The sequence below is a fragment of the Lipotes vexillifer genome, unplaced genomic scaffold (assembly GCF_000442215.2).
Source record: "Lipotes vexillifer unplaced genomic scaffold, Lipotes_vexillifer_v1.1 scaffold207, whole genome shotgun sequence".
Classification (NCBI taxonomy): Eukaryota; Metazoa; Chordata; class Mammalia; order Artiodactyla; family Lipotidae; genus Lipotes; species Lipotes vexillifer.
This window is the reverse complement of record NW_006784469.1, coordinates 377,224-403,074: the sequence shown is the minus strand read 5'-3', so window position 1 is coordinate 403,074 and position 25,851 is coordinate 377,224. Positions and strand designations below refer to the sequence as shown.

Here is a 25,851-nt window from a genome sequence, read left to right as displayed (position 1 = left end):
GCTTTTCCCCTACAGCAGCAGAATTGAGCACTTGCAAAAGAAACTATGTGGTGCACAAGCCTAAAATAGGGACCGTCTGCCTCTATAGAGAAAAAATTTGCTGACTACCTCCCTGCTCTATAAAGTTAAGATGATCTATCTCTCCCAACACATAGGTGGGTCCAAATGTGTGGTTCACAGTTGCCATATTGCTTGGCTCTCTTTAAAAAATATGCCTTGGCTCTCTATAGCCAGATTAAAGTTACTTAGTCTGGCATTGAGTACCTTTTTTTTTTTCCCCCACAATGAACTCAACCTACCTTTTCAACCTCATCCCTTACTTCTCTCTTTCCAATACTGCATATTTCTGCTTTAAGCAAACAGAAACACCCACAACACTGTGTAAATGCCACCTGTATACAGCCTGTATCTGCATCATCCTTTTCCCTAATCTTGAGTCCAATAGGCCCCTATCCTTTAACAGTCTACTCAGATGCTCATGTCTCCATGAGCTTTCCATGCTCAACTGTCAAGCAGGACTGGAAGTGATCCTTTCTTCCTTATGACTTTTCTAACATTTTATTGGTACTTCTTCATGACATAGTTTATACTATTAGAATGCAAGCTTCCTGAGGGAAGGACTAAATACGGTTCTTGGTCATAGCAACTGGAGTGCTCTGCACATCATAGTGATCCATTAGATATTGTTGAATGAATATGAAAATTAGCAAGAAAACTAATGTTGCTGTCACTACATTCTTGAAATACTGTGGACTCATACTGACTACAGGAGTGTTCAAAGAACCCCTCCGTACATTGAGTGGTGCCTTGGACCTTGTGGGAAGCAAATTAAACTTTAAATACCCTCAGTGTGAAACCTCACTGAGTTTAAAGGACTTCAACATGCTTTTATCTCATGGGTCTTTGAAGTTTAAATAACTTCCAGTCAAGGTTTAGAAACTATCTGGTACAATGCAGAAAACCATTTAAATCTGATGTGTACTCACTGTCCCACTGCCACTTCCCCAGCATCATAAGTTGTTTCAATTCATTTACTTCTTCTAGTGAGTATCTCTATGAAGTTTAGTTAAAACCCAAAGCAAAACGCATGGCCCTACAAAGCCAGTGTCTTAGCTCAGGCTGATACAACAAAACACTATAGATGGGTGGTTTAAACCAGGGGTCCCCAACCCCTGGGCCACGGACCAGTACCCGTTGTGGCCTGTTAAGAACCGGGCCGCAAAGCAGGAGGTGAGCAGCAAGTGAGCAAAGCTTCATCTGCTGCTCCCCATCACTCCCCATGGCTCGCATTACTGCCTGAACCATCCCCCCACCTCAACCCATCCCGTGGAAAAACTGTCTTCCACGAAACTGGTCTCTGGTACCAAAAAGGTTGGGGACTGCTGGCTTAAACAATGTAAATTTATTTTCTCATCGTTCTGGAAGCCAGAAGTTCAAGATCAATGTGTCAGCATGGTTACTTTCTGGTGAGACCTCTCTTCCTGGCTTGTACATGGTTGCCTTATCAATGTACCCTCACACAGGGAGGAGGAGAGAGAACAAGCTCTCTGGTGCCTCTTCTTATAATGGCACTAATCTCATCATGAAGGCCCCACCCTCAAAACCTCTTCTAAACCTAATTATTCCCCAAATACCCCATTTCCAAGTAACATCAAATTGGGGTAAGGGCTTCAAGACATGAACATTGGGGAAGTGGGGCACAATTCAGTCCATAGGAGTCAGACATCATTGTACTTGCCTGTGATGAAATGATGTGTATTGATTCATAGAGATACAGGTTGCTGACTAGGGAAGACATCAGAATAAGAATATTCTCAGAGGTTCCCTCCCTGTTGGTTGTTTGGCCTGAGGTAACCCAACACTGGAGACTACCGGGCTCTTTGGTGGGGCTAATGGCAGACTCTGGGAGGGTTCACGCCAAGGATTACTTCCCACAACTTCTGCTACCAGTGTCCTTGTCCTCACAGTGAGACAGAGCCGCCCCCTGCCTCTGCAGGAAACCCTCCAACACTAGCAGTATTACACAGAATGACCTGGTACAGTGCAATTTCCATGTGTGAAAATATCTGTAAGGATTAATTCTGAGAAGAGGAAAATCCCAAGGCAAAAGCACCCGTAAGATTTAAGCTGCAATTGTCGTTGATGAATGATTGAACGTGCATTAGCTTCATGAAAGTGGAGAGCCAAATAGGAGGGTCCCAGAACAAGGAACCAGGGAGCATGTTGTCAGTTAGGTCCTGACCGAAAATCATCGTACTTTTCCCTTGCACTGACCACATCCGAGACAAAAGACGGTGGTGATTGGCTATAAAAAGACACCATTGACACTGCATTGTGCACTGTGGCTCCTGCAAGCTCTGCCTACTTGGAACCTGGATACTCCAGCTCTTGCCAAGGTGCTGCCGAGTGCATGAAAGGCTCTTGCTGCTCCAGCCAGGAGTCAGGACTCTGCCTCTGAGGTGGGAGAGCCAACTTCAGGACACCCGTCCAAAAGAGACCTCCCACCTCCACGTAATATCAAACGGCGAAAATCTCCCAGAGATCTCCATCTCAACACCAGCACCCAGCTTCACTCAACGACCAGCAAGCTACAGTGCTGGACAACCTATGCCAACCATATAGCAAAACAGGAACACAACCCCACCCACTAGCAGAGAGGCTGCCTAAAATCATAATAAGTCCACAGACACCCCAAAACACACCACCAGACGTGGACCTGCCCACTAGAGAGACAAGATCTAGCCTCATACACCACAACACAGCCACTAGTCCCCTCCACCAGGAAGCCTACACAACCCAACTGGGATCCAAATACTAAGAGGCTTTAAGATCTCTGATTTCATGAAAGACAAAAGTCTAGAGAAGTCCCTTAGGTGAATACTTCTGTATTCTCAGCAGTTCAAATCACAGCCACACTCAGCAAATGGCTGAGTAGCATCAGGCCTAATGTGAAGCAGAAAGAAAGGGGCCAAAAATAAGAAATGACAAGTGCCTCCCCTACGGGCATGAGTGCGCTGCCCACTCTCAGGAGATAAGCCCTCTTCCCATTACTACCTAGAGACACGTTCTCACACGTTCACCTATTATTAAAATAATTGGGCAGTGAACTCTGTAGAGCTGGAGCTGGCCTGTGTTTAGTTTAGGCCTTTGTGAATACTGAGTAATCAACCAGATACTCACGTTTCCACAAGCCGACTTGGGCTGGGAGCTTATCTGGTCCCTCAACTTCTCTTTCTCCAGTTCTTCTGCGAGGCCACAGGTGCTGGGGGAAAGTTAGCAGGTGATGAGTGGGACCTGCCACCACCCAGGAACTCCAAATCCTTGACAGACCTTTTCCCTGGGAGTCTTCACAGATATGGAGCATTGACCTTTCCTGGCCTAGTCAGCTTTGGGCTCCACAATTCAATGATGTACTGTTTGGAGATTCACACACAGACAGTAAACTATCGAAAAAGCCAGCAAAGATTAGCACAAATTTGGGAGAATGGTAGCCTCTTGTAAGGAGAGGGAGGGAGATGCAGCTGAGGGAGCAGGCAGAGGCGACTTCTAAGGAACAAGTCATGTTCCTGGTACTTAAGCTGGGTGAGCAGTACATGGGTGTTCATTTTATTGTTCTTTAAAATGTACTTATTTAGCATACTCTTCTAACCGTCTGATACATTTTACAATAAAACATGTTTTAGTAATTGTGAAGCACAGCGATTCCTTGACAATCAGAAGCCGCTGGAAGCAGCCTGGCAGCCTCTTCTCACCCCAAGGCTTACCAGTTCTTGCAGGCCTTCCTCTTTTTCCCTTCCCCACAGGAGGCAGCCCGCAAGGAAGCTGGGTCTGGCTTCTTCATATCTTCTGGATCCAGCAGTTCATCTGAGTCAATGAGATCCTGGAGAATGTTCGAAGCCATTAATGACCCAGTCATGGTCTCTGCTAATGAACAGGTGAAGTGGCCACAGTCCACAGCAGCAGTTTGCCCATCTATGTAGAAGGCAGCCATCATCCTACCTGGGCTTGATCATCACGCCCAAGCTGACCACATAGTGAGTACACTACGTGCACAGAAGCTGTGTTAGGCTGTGAGGGGGCTGGGGACTCATTTATGATGTGCAGAGAATATGTGTGTGGAGGGCAGGGAGGGAGGGGGCAGGAAGAACAAAGAGAGAAGCGTTATATTTATGCGAATATATAAAGGGCTGTCGTGTGAGAAAAGGGAATGGAATATTTTCTATATAATTCCAGAGGAAAAGGCAGATAATGATATATACACTTGTGTGATTCTTCGATAAACGTGTAGACAGTTAATCTGTAAGCTCTGTGAGGGCACAAACCGTCGCCTAGTTTGCTTACCACTCTAACTTCAATAGTTGTAGGAATGAAGAACTTTATTACAGAAAGCATTGATCTGAGTTGGAAGAGCATTACTGTTAAGACAGTGAGCATTTGGTGACTTGCCCAGACGAAGGAGCCAAAAAATATTTTAGCTGACAAACTCTTTTCAGGTTTACGCATGCCCACAAGAGTCTTTAATATATCACATGAAGTGAGAACAAGAAAATCTGCGGGGGGAAAGATGCTGAAAAAGAAATTTAAAATGCCACTAATGAGGAGTTTCCTTCTGAGTCAAAAAATGCCAATGGCAGGCACAGCCACAAGGCTGGGCTTTAAATGCTTTCACACCTACAAACCCAGAGAGGCCACTCCAAACAACAACATTCCCACCCAAAGTGGGGCCTGAAAGAAAGCAATCAGGTGACCACAGTGCTGACTCACCACGCTCTCATCCTCCATATCATTGGCTGAGAGGGTCCAGAGCTTGGCAGCTGCAGGGTCCATAGCAGGCTTCCCTGAATCCAACCAATGAAAGAAAACAAGCTCCAGAAAAGCAGCTGGAAACAAACTCCAAGCACATGTAAGTGCTTTCTACTGAGGCTGTGCAGGGAACACACTGGACCTGGGTTCAAGGCCCAGCTCTATCACTTATAAAGGCATGAGAGGGACCCATCACTTTATGGCAATAAAAGCCATCATTTGTTAAGCTTTGTGCCAGATACTACATTAAACATTTTACATACATGATCTAATTTAGTCCTGCTCACCACCTTATGAGGAAAGTTCTTGTCATCCTAATTTTATAAATGAGGAAAGAGGTTTAGATACTTAGGCCAGTTACACCCAGCCACAAATACACAAGTACAGACAGAGTCTACCTAACGCTTTTAACTTCCACTCCATATTGCTTTCTCCTCCTTCTCTTAGTTCCCATCCCTAGAACATGGGGCTAATAGGATTCCCTATGCCCACTGCAGGAGATTTGAATATGAAACAAGAAACTGTACCAAAAAGCATTATAAATAGCAAAGCTCCGGTCTCATGTAGACCTGTTACAGACAAGAAAATGGGCTCAAGAGCTGATGGCGGTGGCGTAACAACAAATCAGTAGCAAATCACACCTCCTGATTCTCTCTCTGGGCCCGAAAGAGCTGAGGGTTCAGTGTGGGCCAGTCCACGAATGGGCCTTGGCGGGTAAGTGCACCCCCCAGAGATCACTGTCACACTGGATGCTCAGATCTCCCACAGGGCAGGCCATCTAAGCTGCTCCTACCCATTCTGGAACTGTGACTCCAAAGGTTAGGATGCTAAAGGATTTCTTGAAGATTTAGGCTGGACAGTCAAAACAGAGCAGTGTGAATACCTGTAAATTTTTGCATACCTCACAGCTAGGACAATTTTTCTCAACTCAGGCATTAAAAAATAGTGATAGGAAGGGTGAGAATGGTGAAAAAGGGTGGAGTGCAATCTTCTGAGAGGAGATATTTTTATAAGTGTCTTAAGATCCTCAAAGAAAAGCTGAATTCAGTGGCACAGAGAAAAGGACACATGGGAAGAGGAATAGCACACTCTTATCCGCCATGACCGTCACTGTGAGGTCTTCTGAGGGTAAATGTCATAATTCTGGGGTCTGGAAAGACTTCATTAACTAATGAAACTATGGGAGTCTGACCTCTAGTATCTGGAGACCTCAGTGTCCTCTGGTGCAGAAGAAGGGGCTGAACTAGGTAATATCTACGCATCATTTCAGTATTGGATCCGAATATGCCCAGAACAACAGTACATTAAGCATTCTTCCACTTGGAAATGAGGGAAATTAAGGAAGGGAATGATCCTCTAAAGATATCACCACCTCATTCAGATCTCTGGCTCAGTTTTTAATACGGCTTTTCAGGCCCACTCAGACAGAACAATATCCCTAGGCCAGTCTCACCGGAAGACTTCTTGGTAGTAGAAAGCTTAAGTTGACTAGAAGAACCCACTTCAAAATTGGGCTTTTTTCCTGTGATCTGCACAGAGAGCAGGCTGTCACTGTGGTAACCCAGGTGTTCTCGGACAGACTGAATCTCCTCGGGGCTCAAGAACTTGCGCTGCAGCTGAAATTCAAGATATCAGAGGATTAGGCCACGCTTTTTCTACCGTATGGTGGTGTACTATGTCCCCCTCACAGGTGTCAAACGCTCACGTCTGCAGTAAGCGCATGACAGCAGGAGATCGCAGACGTTGCCTCGTGCCACACGTTCGGTTTCTCACTGATCAGGACCCTGGAGTGTAACTTCTGTCTACGTGTTTATGTTGAGCCTGCCCCTTGGAGAGTTTTATCAAATATCTGTCTATTAGGTACAAGGCACTGTGCGAGGCATTGTGGAGATTGTAATGATTATGATTATCAAGATGAATCGGACATGCTGAAGAGGCTGTTGAATGGAATCGAAGCCTGTGGCGGGGGAGCATGCCCACAGTAAAGATGCTAGAAATGAAATACGCAGTAGAGAAAGAGAACCACGGGGGGAGGGAAATGCTTTCTATGTTCCTTGGGAAGAAGCAGCAGACAGGAAAGGTCGGGAAGAAGCTGGGGGTGCTACCTCTATGTCCGACAATTATGGAACCGCTACATAAACCACAGTCCATCTAGAGCACTGAACGCCGTTCCATAATTAGTAAGAAAGTGGGTCAATACACTAAGATGGATAATGTCAAAGACAGCTAAAGGTGGGGGAAAGAGCTAGTGACTGAACACTGTATACATACGACCTTATTTACATTAAAAAATGTGTATACACACACACAAAACACACTTGTAAATACATAAAAAGAAGTCCGAACAGCCACACCAAAAAATGTATTGGTGGCTCCCGCTGGGGAGGAAAGTGTAAGCAAGGCCTGAGATGTCACTTTATATTCTTCAGTCTTAACTGAATTTTTATGAACATCCCATATTTTGGAATAAAAGATGGAAGAACTTTAACTAAAGAGAAAAATAAGAAAGGGTAGGTGTGAAGAAACTGAGGCCCTAGGTCATGTACAGATCAATGGTATAACAGCTATTGTGGTATAACACTTCTCACACAAGAAAATTTCAGCATTGGAGAAGAATGGAGAACCATAAATACCTCTATTTAATGTTAATATTTCTAATGAATTGTCAGAAAAGGATTTCCCCCTCCAACCTATTCTAGCCTCCCACCCAAAAGCTGAGGAAAATACAGGCAACTGCCCTTCACTTAGGCCTAAGATTCGTGTCCACTAAGAGATGCCTCAGTGGTCACCACTAGTACTGAGACCAAAATATGTCCCAACCCACATGGGCCCAAGCTGAGTCTCTTCAGAGGAGATTGATTTCAGAGGTTTCGTCCTTCGAGGCATCTGGTTTCTCCCATGCAGAGCCCTTCTCAACTTGTTTCCTAGTTGAGTGACACTGATCACCTCACCTTCAGGGTTGTTATTTCTCCCAGATTCTCTCTGTATCGTCTGACAAAAGAGATACTGGGTTTAGTCACCCAAGGCTTAAATTCCCAGCAAAGAAGGTCGTCTACAAACATACCTCTTTTACTTCCACAAGACCAGAAAGAGTCAGGGCTGAACACAGCTTAGATGCCGTCTTCACTTTGCTATTGTTAACTGCTAAGAGGAAAACCCCAGTTAATAGCTTTATAGGCCAAAGCAGGAAAAATAATAAAGGCTCTCTCCTATTCAGGTCAGCAGGCATTAAAACAACAATAACCTATTCTGTTCAATATATATATATTTTAGTGATAATATTTTAATTGGACAACTCCTTTTGGTTGTTCAAAGTGCTCTTACTGATGCTCTTAAGCACAGGGAAACCGGCTCAGTTCTTTGTGGCTGTCTGGAGGGGTGGGATAGGGAGGGTGGGAGGGAGGGAGACAAAGAGGGAAGAGATATGGGAACATATATATATGTATAACTGACTCACTCTGTTATAAAGCAGAAACTAACACACCATTGTAAAGCAATTATACCCCAATAAAGATGTTAAAAAAAAAAAAAAAGAATATTCTCAGAAAATGTTAGAATAAGAATAGTTTCTCTTATAACACAAATGTGGTAATGGGAAGATACCTGTTCTAAATTAATAATTGGCAACTCAACTTTCTCCTGGGGAGAGGGTGTATATTTTTGCCTAAATAATCATCAAGAGAGACACATACAGTAAAATTTCCAGTGTGAGGGCCAACAAGGAAAGTCATGTAAATTCCATTTCGGAAGTGAAGAAATAGATTCTGAGTGAGATTAAGTTACTTGCTTTAGTCACATAGGTGATGGGTGGAAGATGCAAGGCCAGACTCCATCTCTGTGCAGTCACAGGGCCATCTGCTCTTTCAGATCCATTCTTCATGTTCCTCTTGTCCTCTGTATACCAGAGGAATATATACATTTTCTGCCATCGCTTTCCCCCGGCTTGTGTTTAGAGGCACTGGCAGAATACCGAAAGATGGAAGGAAGAGAAAAGCCAAGTTCCTTCACACTCAACTTTTGCTGACATTTCTAGAGCAGCTTCATCTCCACTGTGGCTTCAGTTTCCTCTGGATGGTCCCTCCCTCCCCAGGTCCAAGCTCTTGCCTGGCAGTCCTAACACTGCTAGTCCCTGTTTGAAGGCCCCAACTTTGAGACTCTGGTACCATCCCCCCTGCAGTGTTCCTCTATCTCTAGGGAAATGAGCAGCCTCTTGATGCTGCTTGTATGTTGAGTTGCCTGTCCCTCTGTGCTGCTTCCCAGCTTTTCATCACCTCCTTCAACAATTCCCTGTATTATTTCTCTCTCTGAAACACCTAGAGTGGTTTCTGTTTTCCTGACAAGACTGACAAATACCCATTTGATATGCCATGAATATTTACTGAATATCGCCAATGGGCTAACTTCTGGGTTAAGTGCTGTCGGTCTAGAGTTGCAAATAAATGGCTCCTGCCTTCAAGGAGTTTACTGGAGATACAAATATGCAAAAACAAGATCATTACAATAAAATTCTGCAAGTGTTTTAATGGAAGGATTGTCAAAGCTGAGAAATGTCTGGGAGGTTAGGTTCTCAGAAAGAGAAGGTAGTTAGTTAGGGAAAAGGAATGTGGCAGCTGGAAAAGGGAAAGTAAGGAAAAGGGAATCTTCAATAGAGAGAACAGTAGGTACAAAGAAACAGAAGTTTGAGGGAATACAGAGCATTTGGAGAGCAGAGGGTGGTTCATTAAACCTGAGCAGAGGGCAGTGCCATTTGAAATGCAGTTTGTGGCCAGTCTGTGAACTATCTGTTAGTAGCCTGTGACAAGAAAAGTCACTAGAGCATAAATAGTCACGAAGCATACGATTTCATCTGATTTCTTTTTAATTGCAAAACTTTCTTGACAAAGGAAGTGGGTCATTGATTTATATTCTGGCTCCAGCTCTTCATCTCATTGTGTACTGGTAATAAACAGTTTGCAGACTATTTTGAGTAGCACTGGCATATAAGAAAATGGGTAGGGGAGAAGGGAGAGAAGCTGGTGAGTCAGGCAGTCAAAGATCAGAAAGGAATTCCTGTGCTATGCATTTCAAGAACCACGGGCAGAGGAATGATCTAATTAAAACTGCATTTTAAGATATATCTCAGGAGGCTGTGAACAGTATGGATAAGAAGGGTGAGCATAGAGGCACAGAAATCAGTTAAGAATTTCATGCAGAAAACTATCAGAGACTTAAATAGGGGGAAGGCAGCCTGGATGTAAAGGAACAAATACACTAAAGAGAATTGAAAGGACTTAGGGAGGTGGCAGATATCATGACCACTGTGAGTGGCTGCACAGGTTGTACACTGCACAAGTCCAGAAGGTGCTGTTTTTAGGAACTATGATGTGAACGACAGTCTCTAAAGATGAGTAGTCTAAACTGCAGAACTTCATTTGTGATTTCTGTAAGAAGTCCAGGTGGAAATGCCCCCAAAACATTTGGATGTTACAGGTATGAGCATCGGGAAGGAGGTTAAGCTAGAGATGTTAATTTGGAAAACAGCAGGTATAGATGTGTGATAAAAGCAGGATTATAAGTGATATCACCCTGGAAAAGAAAGTGTCATAAAAAGAAAATAAAGCCAAAATGTGAGTCTTTTGGAGACCAACATGAAAGGGACAGGAAGAGGAGAATGGGAATACATAGTGGGAAAGCAAAGAGGAGAAAAGAAACAGGAGAGAACAATGTCCCAGAAACTGAGAAAGAGGAAAATTTCAAGAAAGAACTAATTACCACTGTCAAGCACAGCACAAAGTTCAAGAAGGATAAACTGAAGAGCGACCTTTGGAGCTGACAATTAAGGAGTTCTCTGGTGACCTTGCTGAGAGCAGTTTCAGCATTTCATGTAGAGTATGAGAGGGTAAAGGAAAGAATCAGAAGTAAGGAAATAGTGGTAGTTCACATCTTCTGATTAAAAATCAACTCTTTTTTTTGCATTCAACCATGCTTCTTCTTTTAGATGAATAACTGTGACTACCATTTTCTTCACTCAGGAAACAAACAAAATTGTACGTCATGGTTCCAGGAATATAGCTCTATCTTCCTCTTGGCTGGCATCTTTTTGTGCCTCACATTCTGGAAGAGTACATTTTCATACAACTGCTATAGCTAGACATCCATAGCTATGTGTAGCATCTTACAGGACCAGTTCCCATTATAGTGCATTTCAACTTGGAACATGTATTGGGCATCCCCAAATCAGAAGGTCCCGTAACAGGTTGGGAGTAAGATATGGACCCTGGCCCTGGCAAGCTTTGAGTCTAGGGGGTGAAACAGGCATATGAAAAGGTCATTTTAACATATAGCACTAAACGGGTCACAAGAAGGGACATCATCTTGTGTGGCATCTTATGTAGTATCACTTAGCCTAGTCTGGAGTAAATGGTTCCTATCATTGGGCCTGGTTTGAGGAAATGAGAAGCAAGAGTCAGGATGAAACTAAGATGATGCTCTAGTGCACTGATTTACAAAATGTGGGCCCTGAACTAGCAACATCAGCATCGCCTGGGAACTCGTTAGATATTAAGATTCTCAGGCACTGCCCCAGACCTACTGAATCAAAAACTCTGGTGGGGACCAGTAATCTGCCTTTTAACAAGGCCTCCAGATGATTCTGATACATGCTAAAGTATGAGAACCGCTGTTCTTGGTCAAGGGTTCTCAAACTTTAAGGCTTCTCACCAATGAGCTGGAGAGCTTGTAAAGGATTCCTGGGCCCACCTGCAGAGTTTCTGATTCAGCAAGTTTGGGGAGCGCCCTCCAAGTCTGCATTTCTAACCAGTCCCCGAGTGATGCTGCTGTTTCATGCACTGCACTATGAGTATCACTGCTCTAAGTGTTCTCTGGCCACTTAGCATGCCTCTAGAATTAACATTCTTACATTCGTCAAAACATTTATTGACTTATTGTTAAATTAAATTAGCTTTAAGAACCTTAAATGGATAGTTATCTTTTCGGAACATCTGAAGATGGTATGTAAGGTTTCTATTATTCACCAAAAATAGTTTCTAAACTGAAATTTGAGTTTATGACCAAGGTCAGTTGACTCTAATACATAAAAAGAAGTAGGGCATTGCAACTGTTAACACTGAAATGGAAATTAGGAGACTCATCACTAGTCCTTATTTTGCAACTGAAAGCAAGTTGCTTAACCTTTCTGGACCTCAATTAACCTGTAACCATGAACAGGTCTGGAGCCTAGTTTCCTTAGATAAAAGGAGCAAAGTTTTATTTTACTGGGCAGTGCCAATGGAAAAAAAAAATTATTACTGAGTCCAACATCCCAAGTATTTTAGGATCAATTTATCATATAGAAAATAAAAAATTAGCTCTTAGACACATTAATCATCTAGTTAGATTCTCTGCATAAGTTAAAATGTTTTAGTTTACAACGTCCAGATTATAGTTTGGGAATCAAAGTTAAAATAAATATCTAAAACAAAAATAGCTTACACATTAATCTCATAAAATGGCAAAAAGACAGGTCTTATCTAACACATCTAACTTCCTTCCAAGGATGTGACATAAACTAACATCATTCAGGCAGTAGACATTAAAAAAAGGGAAAAAAACACAATTAAGCTGAAAAATAGAAAACAAAATAATTATGCAGGTACATAATTGTCTAGGTAATTTATTCCACCATTTAGTAAGCATGTGGGACATAGAGAGAAAAAGCAAACTTAAGACTGTCTGCTTACCTAGAAGAAGATAAAGAGACTCGGTGAATTTAGGTATTTCGAGAAATCTCTCTACTTCCCTTGAGGTCAAAGATACTCATTTATTAACACCATAGCTGAAAAACATTATCCTTATTGAGACAGCATTTACTTAAAAAACAATTCAATTTGCCATTGTTTTCACCTGGCAGATACAAAAATGTAAATGAACACTTTTGTGAAAAGTCTCTTAAAATAACTGCTATATGATTAGTAACTAATCTCCTCGATAAATCCCAATTTACTATATAACAGATCTAGTTTTAACCTATTCTGAGTTCCATACTCTGATAATTACCTATATGTAAAATATTATCACTGAACTGCAGGGATAATTTACTATTAGAAATAATTACCTTGTGACCCAAGGTCATCAAGCACTTTCGTATATCTTAGTGTAAGGAGGACAATTTATGCAGTAAATATGACAAATGTAGAAATTGTATCATTATTAAGGAATCAACTAAATGTACCTTAGATAATTAAGAAATTATAGTGTGGTACAAAGCTGAATTATAAATCCCTTAATAGTTTTGAATAAATGATCATATCCTAATGGGTAAAATTAGAATATTAAAGATTATTAGAATGTTCATTTGTTTATTATTAAAAACAATTCCATGAAAGTAGATGGAATTCTTAAATGCTACTGAAAAATAAAATTTTAGTTATCACAATTAATTGAACTCTATTACTCTTTCAACAAATATTTATTGATTATTTATTGTATGCATGGTACTATATATGGAATCTAAGTAAAATATAAAAAATCTGATAACAGGATTCCTTTGTTGTGATTGGTGATGAGAAAAATATATGTGGGTGACATTGAGGCATAGAGCAAAAAAGGAATGTAATGTACTGGATGAAGTGGAAAGATTTCGGGGAAGCTACACATAAAACTGGATAGGAGAAAAATATTTTATACCACAAGAAGGGGTTTGTGTTTTACTGCGGGGACAACTGGAGTTATGGGGATCTCAAGTCTGGAGGGTCAGCATAAAAGCAATTTTAGATATATTAATTTAAGGCAGATTGATCAGAAAGGGGGGTGGGCAAGTCTGGCCCCAGGGAGGTATATGGCTTAGAGTATGGCGCTGGCAGTTAGAATGATTGGAAAATGATGACACTTGCCCAATAATATAGTGTAACAATAATAATAAATAAGGAGAAAGGAAACAGAAACTGATACAAATGGAGAAGTCAGGTGGTAAATTCTGTTTTGAAGAGGAAGATGAAAAGGCAATTTTTTGTTACATTTGGTAAGCTTGAGAGGATGCTTATTATGGAATTTTTTTCACCAACAGTCCATGACCACCACCTCTATTTTCTCCACCAACCATCACCTTCACTATCATCAACACCTCAATCACCACCACCACTTCCACCACTGCCTCTACCTCTACCACATCCACATAAGCAAACAAGAACAACAGCTACTGCATTTACTGAATTCTAACTACCTTACAGGCAACTGTATTAAATGCTTCTTACTTAATCCTCAGTGTTCAATAAAGTGAGGATATTGAATCTGAGGCACAGATATTAGGTAATTTGCCTGGGATCATAAGTTAGTAATTAAAACAGGCAGATTTCAAACCTGAGTAATTCTGATTCCAAAGACCATGATTTTTCCAATATTTGCTACTTCTTTAGCCACACAGTCAATGAATTATAATAACTAAAATACGTGTGCAATGTCTGAGTAACTAGGTGTGGGTAATTGGAGGCAACAAATGTTTGCATTTGATGAAAATAAAAACTGAAGCACTGCCTGGATGCAGATCATAGATTTAGAGACATAAAAGTGAAATTTGAGGGAGTCAGATATAGAGCTATGAAATTTGGGAGTCACTCATTTAGAGCCAGACTTGAATCAATGAGAGGAGATAATTCAGATAAAGAAGTCAGAAGGGCAAAAAAGATTTGAATTTATGAGATAGTACCATAGGACTTAGGCAAAAGGAAGAAAGCAAGTCAGATAGAGAGTAGTAGGAGTAGAACCAGTAGTGTGTCAGAGAAGCTGTCAAAAGGGATCATTTTTTAAAAATCAGCACCCAATAGATTGCCAAGACTACAGTCTTGACAGTTGAACACTAGCAGTTCTCACCTGGGACAAGAGAGAATCACTAGCCACCATGATGTTTTCAGTCATGTTTGCATGACGCCTCCAGAACCATTATAGTATTTTAACCAAATTCCATCCTGCAGACAATGATCACTTACTGGATTTAATTGCTCCTGAATGTTTGCTCATTTCCTCTCTTTGTTCAGTCTAAACTTATCAAACTAGAGTCTTGCACAGAGTGTCCATGTTACCCTACTGTCCAAATCAGGATACATCTGAGAGTGAAAGTTGGTGCTTTATATAATTATGCTGGGAAAAAAGGTGTAATTTGGGATGATTCAGGCAAACCAAGACATAAGATCACCTTTGTCATTTATCTACAAAAGAAACATTTTCCTACACAGTCCAGGTTCTGTAGTCAGGTTACCTCAGCTGAAATCCTGGCTCAGGCACTCTGAAGCTGTGTGTAATAGTAATAATAGCCATACCTATTTGGGAGGGTTAGTGGGAAGAATAAATGAGCTATGCAGACAAAGCACTTAATCTAGTGCTGAGTGCATAATAAAATCCTCAGTAAATGTCAGCTTTTATTTAAGTAATATATTCTTTATGTTCCCAATTGAACATCCTTCCAAGCACTTACAAAAACTGCTGAGAGCGTATGATACAAACAGAATTTAGGAGACAAAATATTTCACCACTAGTCACACTTTCTTGAAAACAAAAAAGTACTCAAAACACATTTTTCCTAACCAAATACATTCTCCAAACAGGAGCCAAGAATAAGCTGTTGAAGACAGAGATTGATAGGAATCAAGTTGCTCTGTTAATATCTGTATTAGAAGGGTCCCGAACATATTAGGGGGTAGATCAACTAGGTCTCCATATTGCTCTGCTTGGAAACTTGTTGGAGAGCTGTTAGGTTGTTGCAAAGGATCCATAAATCCATGTGCCCACTAGGCATTGTCCGTAGACATATATTTAACAAGGCATCAAATTAATCGCCATGCTCTTAGGATTAATAAAAAGCAAATTCATTAAGAGCTTTACTGATTTATTTTTGCTGTCACATTCTTTCTCCATCAATGAATGTTAAAATTTCAACCACTATAATGAGTAGAGTTCTTGGAAGTTGCTGCCCCAAATAGAATGCCAATATTCAAAGATTCTGAGAACCATTTGACTGGAACAAGGCTCAGTAAACTTTTCTTGTAAAAGGCCAGATAGTAAATATTTGGGGGTTTGTAGGTCATATAGTCTCTGTGACAACTACCCAACCCTGCCTTTCTGGTGTGAAAGCAACCAAGGATGATGCATAAATGAATGAGTCTGACTTTGTTTTGATAAAACCTTATTTGTGCACACTGACCTTTGAATTTCAGAAATTTTCACATGTCATGAAATATTCTTTTGATTATTTTCAACCACTTAAAAATGTAAAAAACTGTTCTCAGCTCATGAGCCCTAGAAAAACTGGCAGCAGGCTGGATTGAGCCTGCAGGCTTCAGTTTACTGAGCCCTGAATGAGAGGGTTCACTCAGCCAAGGAGCTCCAACCGTGGAGAAAAGCCCCGTGGTCTACGGTAGAATTATGAAAGTAGGTTAAAAGTCACGGATTAACAGGGAAGTACTGAAAGTCCCAAATGATGTACTTGAAAACTTTTCTAGGTGTTTCTTCCTTTGCCTAAAACATCTGACATGCTACTTTTGGGTATATGTTCTTCTCATGCTTCCCTACCCTTGTATATACAAATTCTAATGTCAAATGTTCCATGTGCTCCCAAACACATGCTGCTTAGAAATGTTAAGGCAGGTTTTAATGTTCTTTCTTAATCTTAGAATTATAATAATTGGCATTAAAAGGAAATTGTACCATTTTTATGATTTTCATGCTAGCTTTTGCATTTATGAAATTTTATTCCCATCACTTTAATATATCTACTGATTTACATAATACCTAACTTATCTACAATGTCTAGTTGAGAATATCCACAAAAAGCTCAGTTAAAAATTCTAACACCTTCAAGATAAGACTTTATAAATATCAAAGAACAGGAAATCTGTTCTGTAATTACTCCTGATATAGGACACGCAGATTGAGACATTATGTTCTCGTAAACTAACAGAATGGATCGTGTCTATTATAGGTGTACTTCTTCTTCATGAAAATGTCCTTTCCATTACTGGAAAAAGGCATTTAATGCAAAAGTAGGCACTGAACAAGCAGGCTCTTGATAAGAAAAAAGGAAACTTTCAGGATAAAAGGCATCCATCACTTGTGGTTTCTTCTTTCAATCCAGAAAATAGTATTTCCATTAAGCATTCTGTTTTTGTTGGGATAGGGATTGCTTGGGGGAAATTTTAAAACTTACTTCATAATTTGTCTCACTAACTTAACTGACATTATAGGCACCCAAGGCTTCTGGAAATATTGCTTAGGTAAAAACACTGCCATCAAAATAGCTGTAAATGAGTTTTCCTGCTTAACAATTACTCTTCGTTTGAGGATAAAGCCATGAGCAAAAGCTTCTCACCTTTTCCTAATTTCGGAATCCACAATAATCTGCCTCTTCTTTTGGGGAGGTGGTGGTGGGAGTTCCTCTTGAGCATGCTTTACAAGGATTTGTTCCCTCGTGGTCACCATAGTTACCGTTTCCATTACAGTTGTCTGTGTTAGTGATGGATGAGTGGTGGTGACAGCCTGTGAAATCTGCAAGAAGTATTGAAACAGAGGTCACACACTGCTTGGAAGACTTCAGTAAAGACTGCTTGGAGTGGTGAAGGAAAATGAGAAACTGTTCCTGTTTGTTGGTAAATTGACCTTCAGATCAAAATAGCACCATATTGAACCCAAATCAAATTGCTTTATCTGACTTAAGTTATGTTGACTGAAACCACAAAAGAAAGTAATCTCAAAACCAAAAGTAAACTAGCGCCTCTCCAATTTATTGGTCAAGCTATGGGAAATAAATGGGGTAGAGGAAAACTGAGGGTGTCATTCTGTCATTTAATTAAACATGCTGTTTAAAGTGTTTACAACACTAATGTAAATTTTGCTCAGGTATGCCAGCACTAATTCCATTGCCTGGCACATTGTATATGTTTATTAAATAGTGCACTGAATGCATCTTTGGTTTTCATAAATATATTTATACTCTATAAATTTTTAGACAAAATTCTTTGAACTGTGTAATTAATGAGTTTTTAATCAAATAAGTGATATGCCCTTTAAACGTACAATAAAAGATTAATATAAAATGCCTATTAGTCCAGAAATACATTTAAGCTGAATGTTATTCGAATGTTAAAAAGCACGCTACACTTGTTTGATTTAAATTAGTCAATCTGTTAAAATATTTGAGTATCCAAAGTTAGCATTCAATTCTTCTTGGTTTAGAATCACACTAACTTTGTGTTCAGACTTTACAAAGATTTTTTTTTTTAGACATAGATCATCACTCTTTGAAATGATACGATTTGTGACCCAAGTCGTGAGTGGCCATTCCCTCAGTACACAGGCATTACCAGACAGACAAGTCACAAAACGATGAGACATCCTCTTGCCTTAACCACCAATTCTGTCTCACAGTCCTCCAGTTATTAAGACTAAAAAGTTACCTCTTGTGATGTTAATCATTACTCTTCCAGTAAGCCAAATTTTTCAGAAGATCTATTTCCATGGAGACCAAAACAGGCCTGCTTCGGATCCACTTATACATAATAAAAATACACATAGTCAACGATCTGGTTGGGACCAAGATTAGTTTTACTGATTTTCCTGAATTTGCCAAGAGATAAGAAAGAGGTTTGAGGGAACCTCCCTGCCTCACACATGATGACCAATTCCCTCAATGGGAAGAAAGCAGGGAAGCCTCATGATCTTCTGATTTCAGCTTCCAAACAGGAATTGACATGTAGTAATGAAATCCTTTGTCATGGTGTCTTATGTAAAAATTGCTTTCGACAAATAAATTTTGAAGGTGCTACCCTTTGTGCAAGCCACATCTTTACATATGCCAAGGCCTTAGGGACTTCCATTTAGGTAGCCTAAATAGTTTAAAAAAAAAAACATTAAGAGATACCAAGTTTCTACATGTGTCAAGCACAGGTTTTATCTTCTCTAAGATCTCCATAGATTCATTATTCAGAATGAAGCACTGAGCTTCAAACTATAATTATATAGTCCATTGACAAGTTATGCCAAAATGAAAGCAGAAGGTAACATAGTTTTTAAAAATGCTTAAGATATAACCTCAAACCTAACTGAACTCAACACAAAATGACAATTACATGATAAAATTAATTCTACCTTTAACCAAAAGGAACACAGAGTTTTTAAGTAGGATTCCAAGAGCATTTAATTTTTTCAGAGTAACATTTTTTTTAACCATGGGCAAACTGTTTTTGCATACAATCAGGGCTTGAAGAAAATATTGTTCAGGTGGAAAATTTCTACTTTTATATGTGCAGGCACCAGAATGCAGAGATTCTGAAAATACAAAGCTATTTTTTTGCAGTTATATCTAATGTTATGGAATATTTGTGCTACTGAATATTTGGCTGTGAAATTAATTTTTTAAATGTTATAATATCTTCTAACTGATACTTATTATGAAATTGGATAGCTGTGCCCACGGAAGGTAAAGAGAAATGGCAACATTATATACTATGAAAAGACATTTAAGAATATAGCAAACCTCATAAGAAAGAAAAAATAATATTTTTTAATAAAATAATAGATGTGGATCTGTAATTGTTCTATACTATAATCATCACTATACTGTATTTGAAACTACTACTTCGTTTCCTTTGGGATACAGAAATAAGAAAACATCTGTGCATTGACCCTGTAAATATAGGGTATAATTCATTATATATAACAAATTAATAATTACTTTCAAAACCTACTCCAGAATAAAAAACAATTGGTCATGTACTAAATTTCCCCATCGCTTTTAGTTATTGACTGTAAACACTTAATTATCTGTTAGAATCATTAAAAATATAGACAGGAAGGGATTATGGAGGTCACTGAGTATAACCTCTTCCTTACTACAGGATTCACTACTTCCAGAAGCAGACAACTCCTTCCTGAGTATGGCATCAAATTTTCCCATTGGCAAAGATCTTTACACCTAGTGGAAGGCTGCATTATTATGACTTCATTCATATAAAATTTGTTTTGGGAATTCCCTGGCGGTCCAGCGGTTAGGACTCTGTGCTTCCACTGCAGGGAGCATGGGTTCAATCCCTTGTCTGGGAACTAAGATCCCACAAGCTGTGCTGCGTGGCCTGAATAAATAAATAAATAAAATTTGTTTTGAACCCTGAAACAACAAAGAGTAAGGTGAGTATTGTTTCCACCTGACAGTCTTAAAGGTCTGAAGCTTGATAATCATGACTCTAATAAATCTTATTTCCAAGCTCTATAATACCAGCTACTTGCTAGAACTAGATTTAATCGGGTGCTCCAAAACCTAGATTTTCTGACTTTGGACATCATATTCAATTAAAGCAATCTAAAACTGCATAAGTTATTCAGCAGCTGAATCATAATGTTTCAATTAAATTCTAACATCTATTCAATATGTGTCACTACAGGACACCCAGAAACAAATACAATGGAATCTCTATTTTTAGAGATCTCACAGTATAGTAGTGAAGGTGACAACCACACAAATAATTGTGAGACAAGATGAGTTCCATATGAAAAATACAAGTATGGAAAATAACTGCATGTAAATGTCTTCACGAAAACAAAATAGATTTGTTTTTAAATACTAGCCCCTTGATCTGTCAGTTAACTAGCCAGTAAAAATGGAAAAGAATTATTTGTCTTTAGGTTTGGAAGCTAGTTCCCCTTACAGTGATTAAAAGTGGCGGTCTCTGAGCCAGGCTCCACAGTTCTCAAACAACAGGTCCACAGTTCACATCCTGTAACATTTGAGGCAGACTGGTTACTCTCTCAGAGCTTTGATTTCTTTTCTTCATATGTAAAACAGTAATGATAATACATCTCTCACAAGGGTGTTGTAAACAAGGCCTGCTTCATGGGTGTGCAACTTACGTAGTCACCCAGGTCCCCTCACTCAAAAGGATCTCATTCTTGGTTTCATGCTCTGCTGTCACCCTCTTGAATTTCTTAACAATTTTTGTAAAGAATCCCTGCATATTCATTCTGCACTGAGCCTCGCAAAATATGTACCCTGTCCTGGAAGCAAGAAGTAAATTACATAATGTTTGAACACAATAAGTACTCTCTTGCTACATATTAGTAATAACCACTAAAAAGTCCAGAGAAAATTCAGGAATTTTTCTAAACCGAACCTTCTTTACTTATAAAGTGATATACGTTAATTTCCAAAATTTACATTTTTCCCATTGTGAGAAAACCTGGAAGAGCACTTGCCCAGTATCTTGATAGTTCTAGGGTGAACATCTTCTTGCATTAAGGTTGTATAATTTGGGTAGGTCTAGAAAAAACATACTATTTTCAAACAATGAAAATCTTTCTTACCATTTTCTCTTCCATTTGTTTAAAAATGCACATTTTGAAAAGGAGCTACATGTACATTCAAGTATATTTAAAGAATGTAAAAGAGCATATAACAAAAGGAAACATTTCTTTTCCAGCACTGTGTCCAGTTTCTCATGGGCAACTAGTTATATTTACCACCTGTTCTTATATTTTATTTTTTATTTTATTTTATTTTTTTGCAGTACGCGGTCCTCTCACCGTTGTGGCCTCTCCCGTTGCGGAGCACAGGCTCCAGACGCGCAGGCTCAGCGGCCATGGCTCACGGGCCCAGCTGCTCCGTAGCATGTGGGATCTTCCCGGACCAGGGCACGAACCCGTGTCCCCTGCATCGGCAGACGGACTCTCAACCACTGCGCCACCAGGGAAGCCCTGTTCTTATATTTTAAAGTAACCTTGTGCTGTTATCTTTCTTTCAGTTTGGCCCATATTCTTAACTGCACCACTTAATTATTTAAATAGTCTTGACTTTGTAAGTTTTGATGTTAGAGATTTCTACTGGTATTGTGAGATACTATTTGAACATTTAAAAAAAACTTACTAAAAGAGATTCAAATTATAAAAAAATTAGTTACCTAATTTATCTTATTATAATTATTATTAAAATACTTATACTTGTAATAATAGCTACCAGTCATGGAGCTCTCTGCACATTCCAGGCATTATGCTAGGTGCTTTGCATCCCTTATCTTATTTAAAATACTCAAAATAGTATCTGCAGTAAAAGCTTAATAACTGGTGGCTATCATTACCTAACAATGGCCCTAAGAATAAGTACTAAGTTTATTCCCATTTTATAGATGAGAGGTAAAAATTTCAGGCAGGTTGACAAGTGTGGATTGAAGTTTCTCGTTGTGTTCTTTATACATACAGAACTTTAGAGTGATCACTGATTTTTAATGGGCATAGAGAGGCTGCAGTTCTACAGTTTAAAACATACTGCATAATCATAGCAACAGTTTTAGCTGATAACTGATAGCCAGGCTTAAAACTATCTCCACAGGCATGGTAGCACAAGGCACAAATACCTGATGATGGTGTGAGGATTCACAATTCTAAGCAACAGAAAGGATTTATATGTTGAACTTTATGAGAAACCTGGGGTAAAAGATCAGGTGCTCACAAAGGAAGCTGGGTTATTAATCAAAAGGCTAAAAAATGTTCTATCTCATGAACAAATGCCAAGGAATTAACACAGCTAGGTGTAGCATACAAGGAGTGCCCAAGTTCATGAGAGTGGCTTGGTAACTAAACTGTAATATCAATTACTGCCCTGTTTTGATACTGATATTAAGGCAATATAACTTCTTGAATAGATACTGATATTAGAATCATAAGCACAGAGTCAATATTCAAAAGATATCATAAAAGAAGTCATTCTCCTATTTGAAATAAAATATTACATGATAGTTAAGAAGGTTTATTCCGTAAAACTCTCTCTTTAATTTTATGTATTTTGCCCCTCACTTCAAATTCTCTTTTGTACACATTGTCAGAAAAAAGAGATACATGTTGGCTTCAGGATACATACACAGAATTTGAGCAACTGTGTGAATTAGCCACATCTGCAAAAATTCAAGAAGCAATGAAATGTATTTTTTCTGATCCACGTGACCTTCCTCTACACACCATCTGGCAGGAAGTAATGGAACACTTTCTTTAACTAGGGATGCAGATTATTAAGCATACAGAAAAAATTTGGATTTTTCTTGCTGTGTTATTTCATTTATTGTCAACAAACAACAGATTTACCATATAGATGCTGAGCATTTTATCTTAATAGTATTTTAATTACATACTCATGATGAGTGAAATGTAACTATTTCAGAAGCCAGTCTTCTTCTAATAGGAAGAGAATTTCATTTTTATTATCATCTTCCACCTGACTCTGAGATTTATACAATGGAGATAGTTGGAATCTCTTCATTAATTACTCCAGAGTTTTATATAAAATTTCAAGAAAAGAGAAACACATCATAAACATTTAGAACTGGAAAGACACTACAGAGATCTTCCTAGACCAAATTTTTCATTTTATAAATAAGGAATGAGTGGTTCCAACAGTTAATTCAGCTCTTGTCTCTTAAATTTTCAGTGCCTACAACATTTTATGTTGTTGTCGATAAATGAATTTACAACATAAAACCAATTGCACTGATGCACACAAGGCCTGTTCTCAAACATCTACTTTAGCTGAAGGTAGCAAAAGAGTACAGTTAATTCCCAAGGTTATTTGAGCTATAACTTGGAAATTTTCTAATAAAACCTTTAACCTAAGCAATTAACCAAAAGATGCTCTAAAATTCAAGATAGTTAGTCCATGAATTAACAAAGATAAAAACCTAAAATAAATGAGGAAATTTTATTTTAATTATGGGTTTTATAAAACCATTGTTTTTTAATTGGCAGCAGACTGATTAGACTTGGAGAGATTTCAGGAACCACTGAAAAGGGTTGTCAACTGAAAGGCCTTAGAGTATTTTTAATTAAAATCATTGGCAAAAAGATGAGAGGCAAACCAATTGTAACTACATTTCATGTATCAAGAGGTCTACAAAATAATGCTCTGAGAATGGGCACAGTCAGAATGTGCATGTAAAATATTTTATGGAGAGTAAAAACAGGGATCTCTAAAATATGAGAATGAACTCTGAAAAGAAAGGCAAACATAGAAATTTTCATCTTAATGCTTTTGCATCTATTTGCATTTCTGGTATTATGAAAAACACTAGCTTATTATCTTCAACCATGTTTTTACATTACTTACATGTCTGGCAGGAGTTTTAAAACTCTCAAAAGGACATAAATAATGTAGAACAGATATATCCATACATAATGATCACTTTCTTTATTTGGGAATCCATGAGTACAGACACAGACACACACAGCATAAGCATGTACGCTCATGTTCAAGGAGAGGGGAATTCTGAGAATATTAATTTTATCTTTAAGATATTTGTGCTCATAGTTCACAACACTGCAAAAATGGTCATTAGGAATATAGCAAAATATTGATAAAATGGGAATAAGAGCTATGAACTTGCACAAGTCATAGAATGTTCCTTATTTCTGGCAAAGAAGATAATTTAGTCTGTTTAAAAAACTCACAAGGCTACAGAACTTCTGGACTTATCTAGATAGATATATTCTTACATCTAAACTCATGCTGCCAAGTCTAACATAAATTACCATAATAAATTATAAAGCGAATAATATCCCCTTTCCATAGTATACCATGATTTCAGTTAAATGTGAAAAATAATATTTCAAATCATTTAAAGTATTAACTATAATGAATTTCTGACTATCGTATTCCCTAATTACAATCAAAATATAAATATGTCCACCAGGGGCACAGCATTTAGGAAAAAATAGCTGAGTAAATTTCAATGAGCACGTTTATAAAAAGTTTGGAGGAAACATAGGGTCATTCGAGTATTTAAATAAGTCAATTCAAGGTGTATTTCATTTGCTCTCTTTTCTCATTTTAAGCATCCACAGAGCAAATGTTATTATTCTTTTTAACTTTTGGAAACAGAAAGTATTTCCATTTTCTTAGGCTGCCTTCTCATCAACTTCAGCATCTTCAGCTTGTGTCCAGGTATTATTCAAGCCAAACCTGACTCTGAAATGCAACAGAGCAGCCCTCATAGTTGATTTTTTTCATGTTTTGATCTCTTGCCATGCTACTGTTTCATAAGGTCAAAATCCCTCAAAGCCTTGACCTGAATAGCAGTCAAAATTTCAGGCACATGATGAGCACACGAGCACGATCGGATGCCTTGTCATCTCAGTCACAATTCCAGCACCCTACTGGATTTTAACCATTACCAGAAATTCGCTCATTCTTTATACCAATCATTTAAAAGGATTTTTAAAAGACTGAGTATATTGTGTCATTAATGTGACTATTTTTCCCCCACAAACATGCTGGAATATATGCATACAAGTGAGCTTTGTTCTTTAAAGTCACAACCTTACCCTCAACATTCTTGGAATTCTTATGCAATTTTGATTAAGTTCAATGTGACACGTAAGAAAGAAAATCACTTTTCTTTTTTACTTACAATATACTATTTCTTTTTTCCCTCTATCTCATTTTAATTCCTCTTTCCCTGGGTAGCTTCCTAAGAGCCCCCCACTCCCAAGCAATGATTTGGATTGGGCCTATGATAGTGCATTTTTGGAAAAAACCAAGGAGTGAAAAGTGAGACATGAGCTTAAGAAAGGCTCAAGCTTAGTGTCCTAGGAAGCAACTTGATAATATAACTCCATTTATCTGCTTCTGGTCTGGTATAAGAGTGTATAATGGTTTAAAAATAAATTTTAAAAAGATCATAGTGAACTTACAACAAGCTGCCCAGACTCACTGAACAGAATGCCTTGCATATCAGGAGAACCTTTTTTTTCTTTCTCAAAATGCTTTCATGTCTATGGTTTTATTTTACCCTCATCAAACCCCAGTGAGCAAGTAGAGCAGATATATGTTATATGTTGGAAATCATTATATAAAGAATTACACAAACCAAGGGCTTCCCTGGTGGCGCAGTGGTTGAGAGTCCGCCTGCCGATGCAGGGGACGCGGGTTCGTGCCTCGGTCCGGGAAGATCCCACATGCCGCGGAATGGCTGGGCCCGTGAGCCATGGCCGCTGAGCCTGCGCGTCAGGAGCCTGTGCTCCGCAACGGGAGAGGCCACAACAGTGAGAGGC

The 25,851-nt window shown here is 39.0% G+C and overlaps 1 protein-coding gene across 1 annotated transcript in view; it reads right to left on the bottom strand.

The window, feature by feature from the left end:
* DMD (dystrophin) overlaps positions 1-25,851 on the bottom strand; it is a 1,809,438-nt gene that overhangs the window by 1,483,370 nt on the left and 300,217 nt on the right. Inside the window, exon 15 of the mRNA XM_007456856.1 lies at positions 17,141-17,316. Coding sequence (XP_007456918.1) covers positions 17,141-17,316 — 176 coding nt within the window. The remainder of the gene's footprint in view (positions 1-17,140; positions 17,317-25,851) is intronic.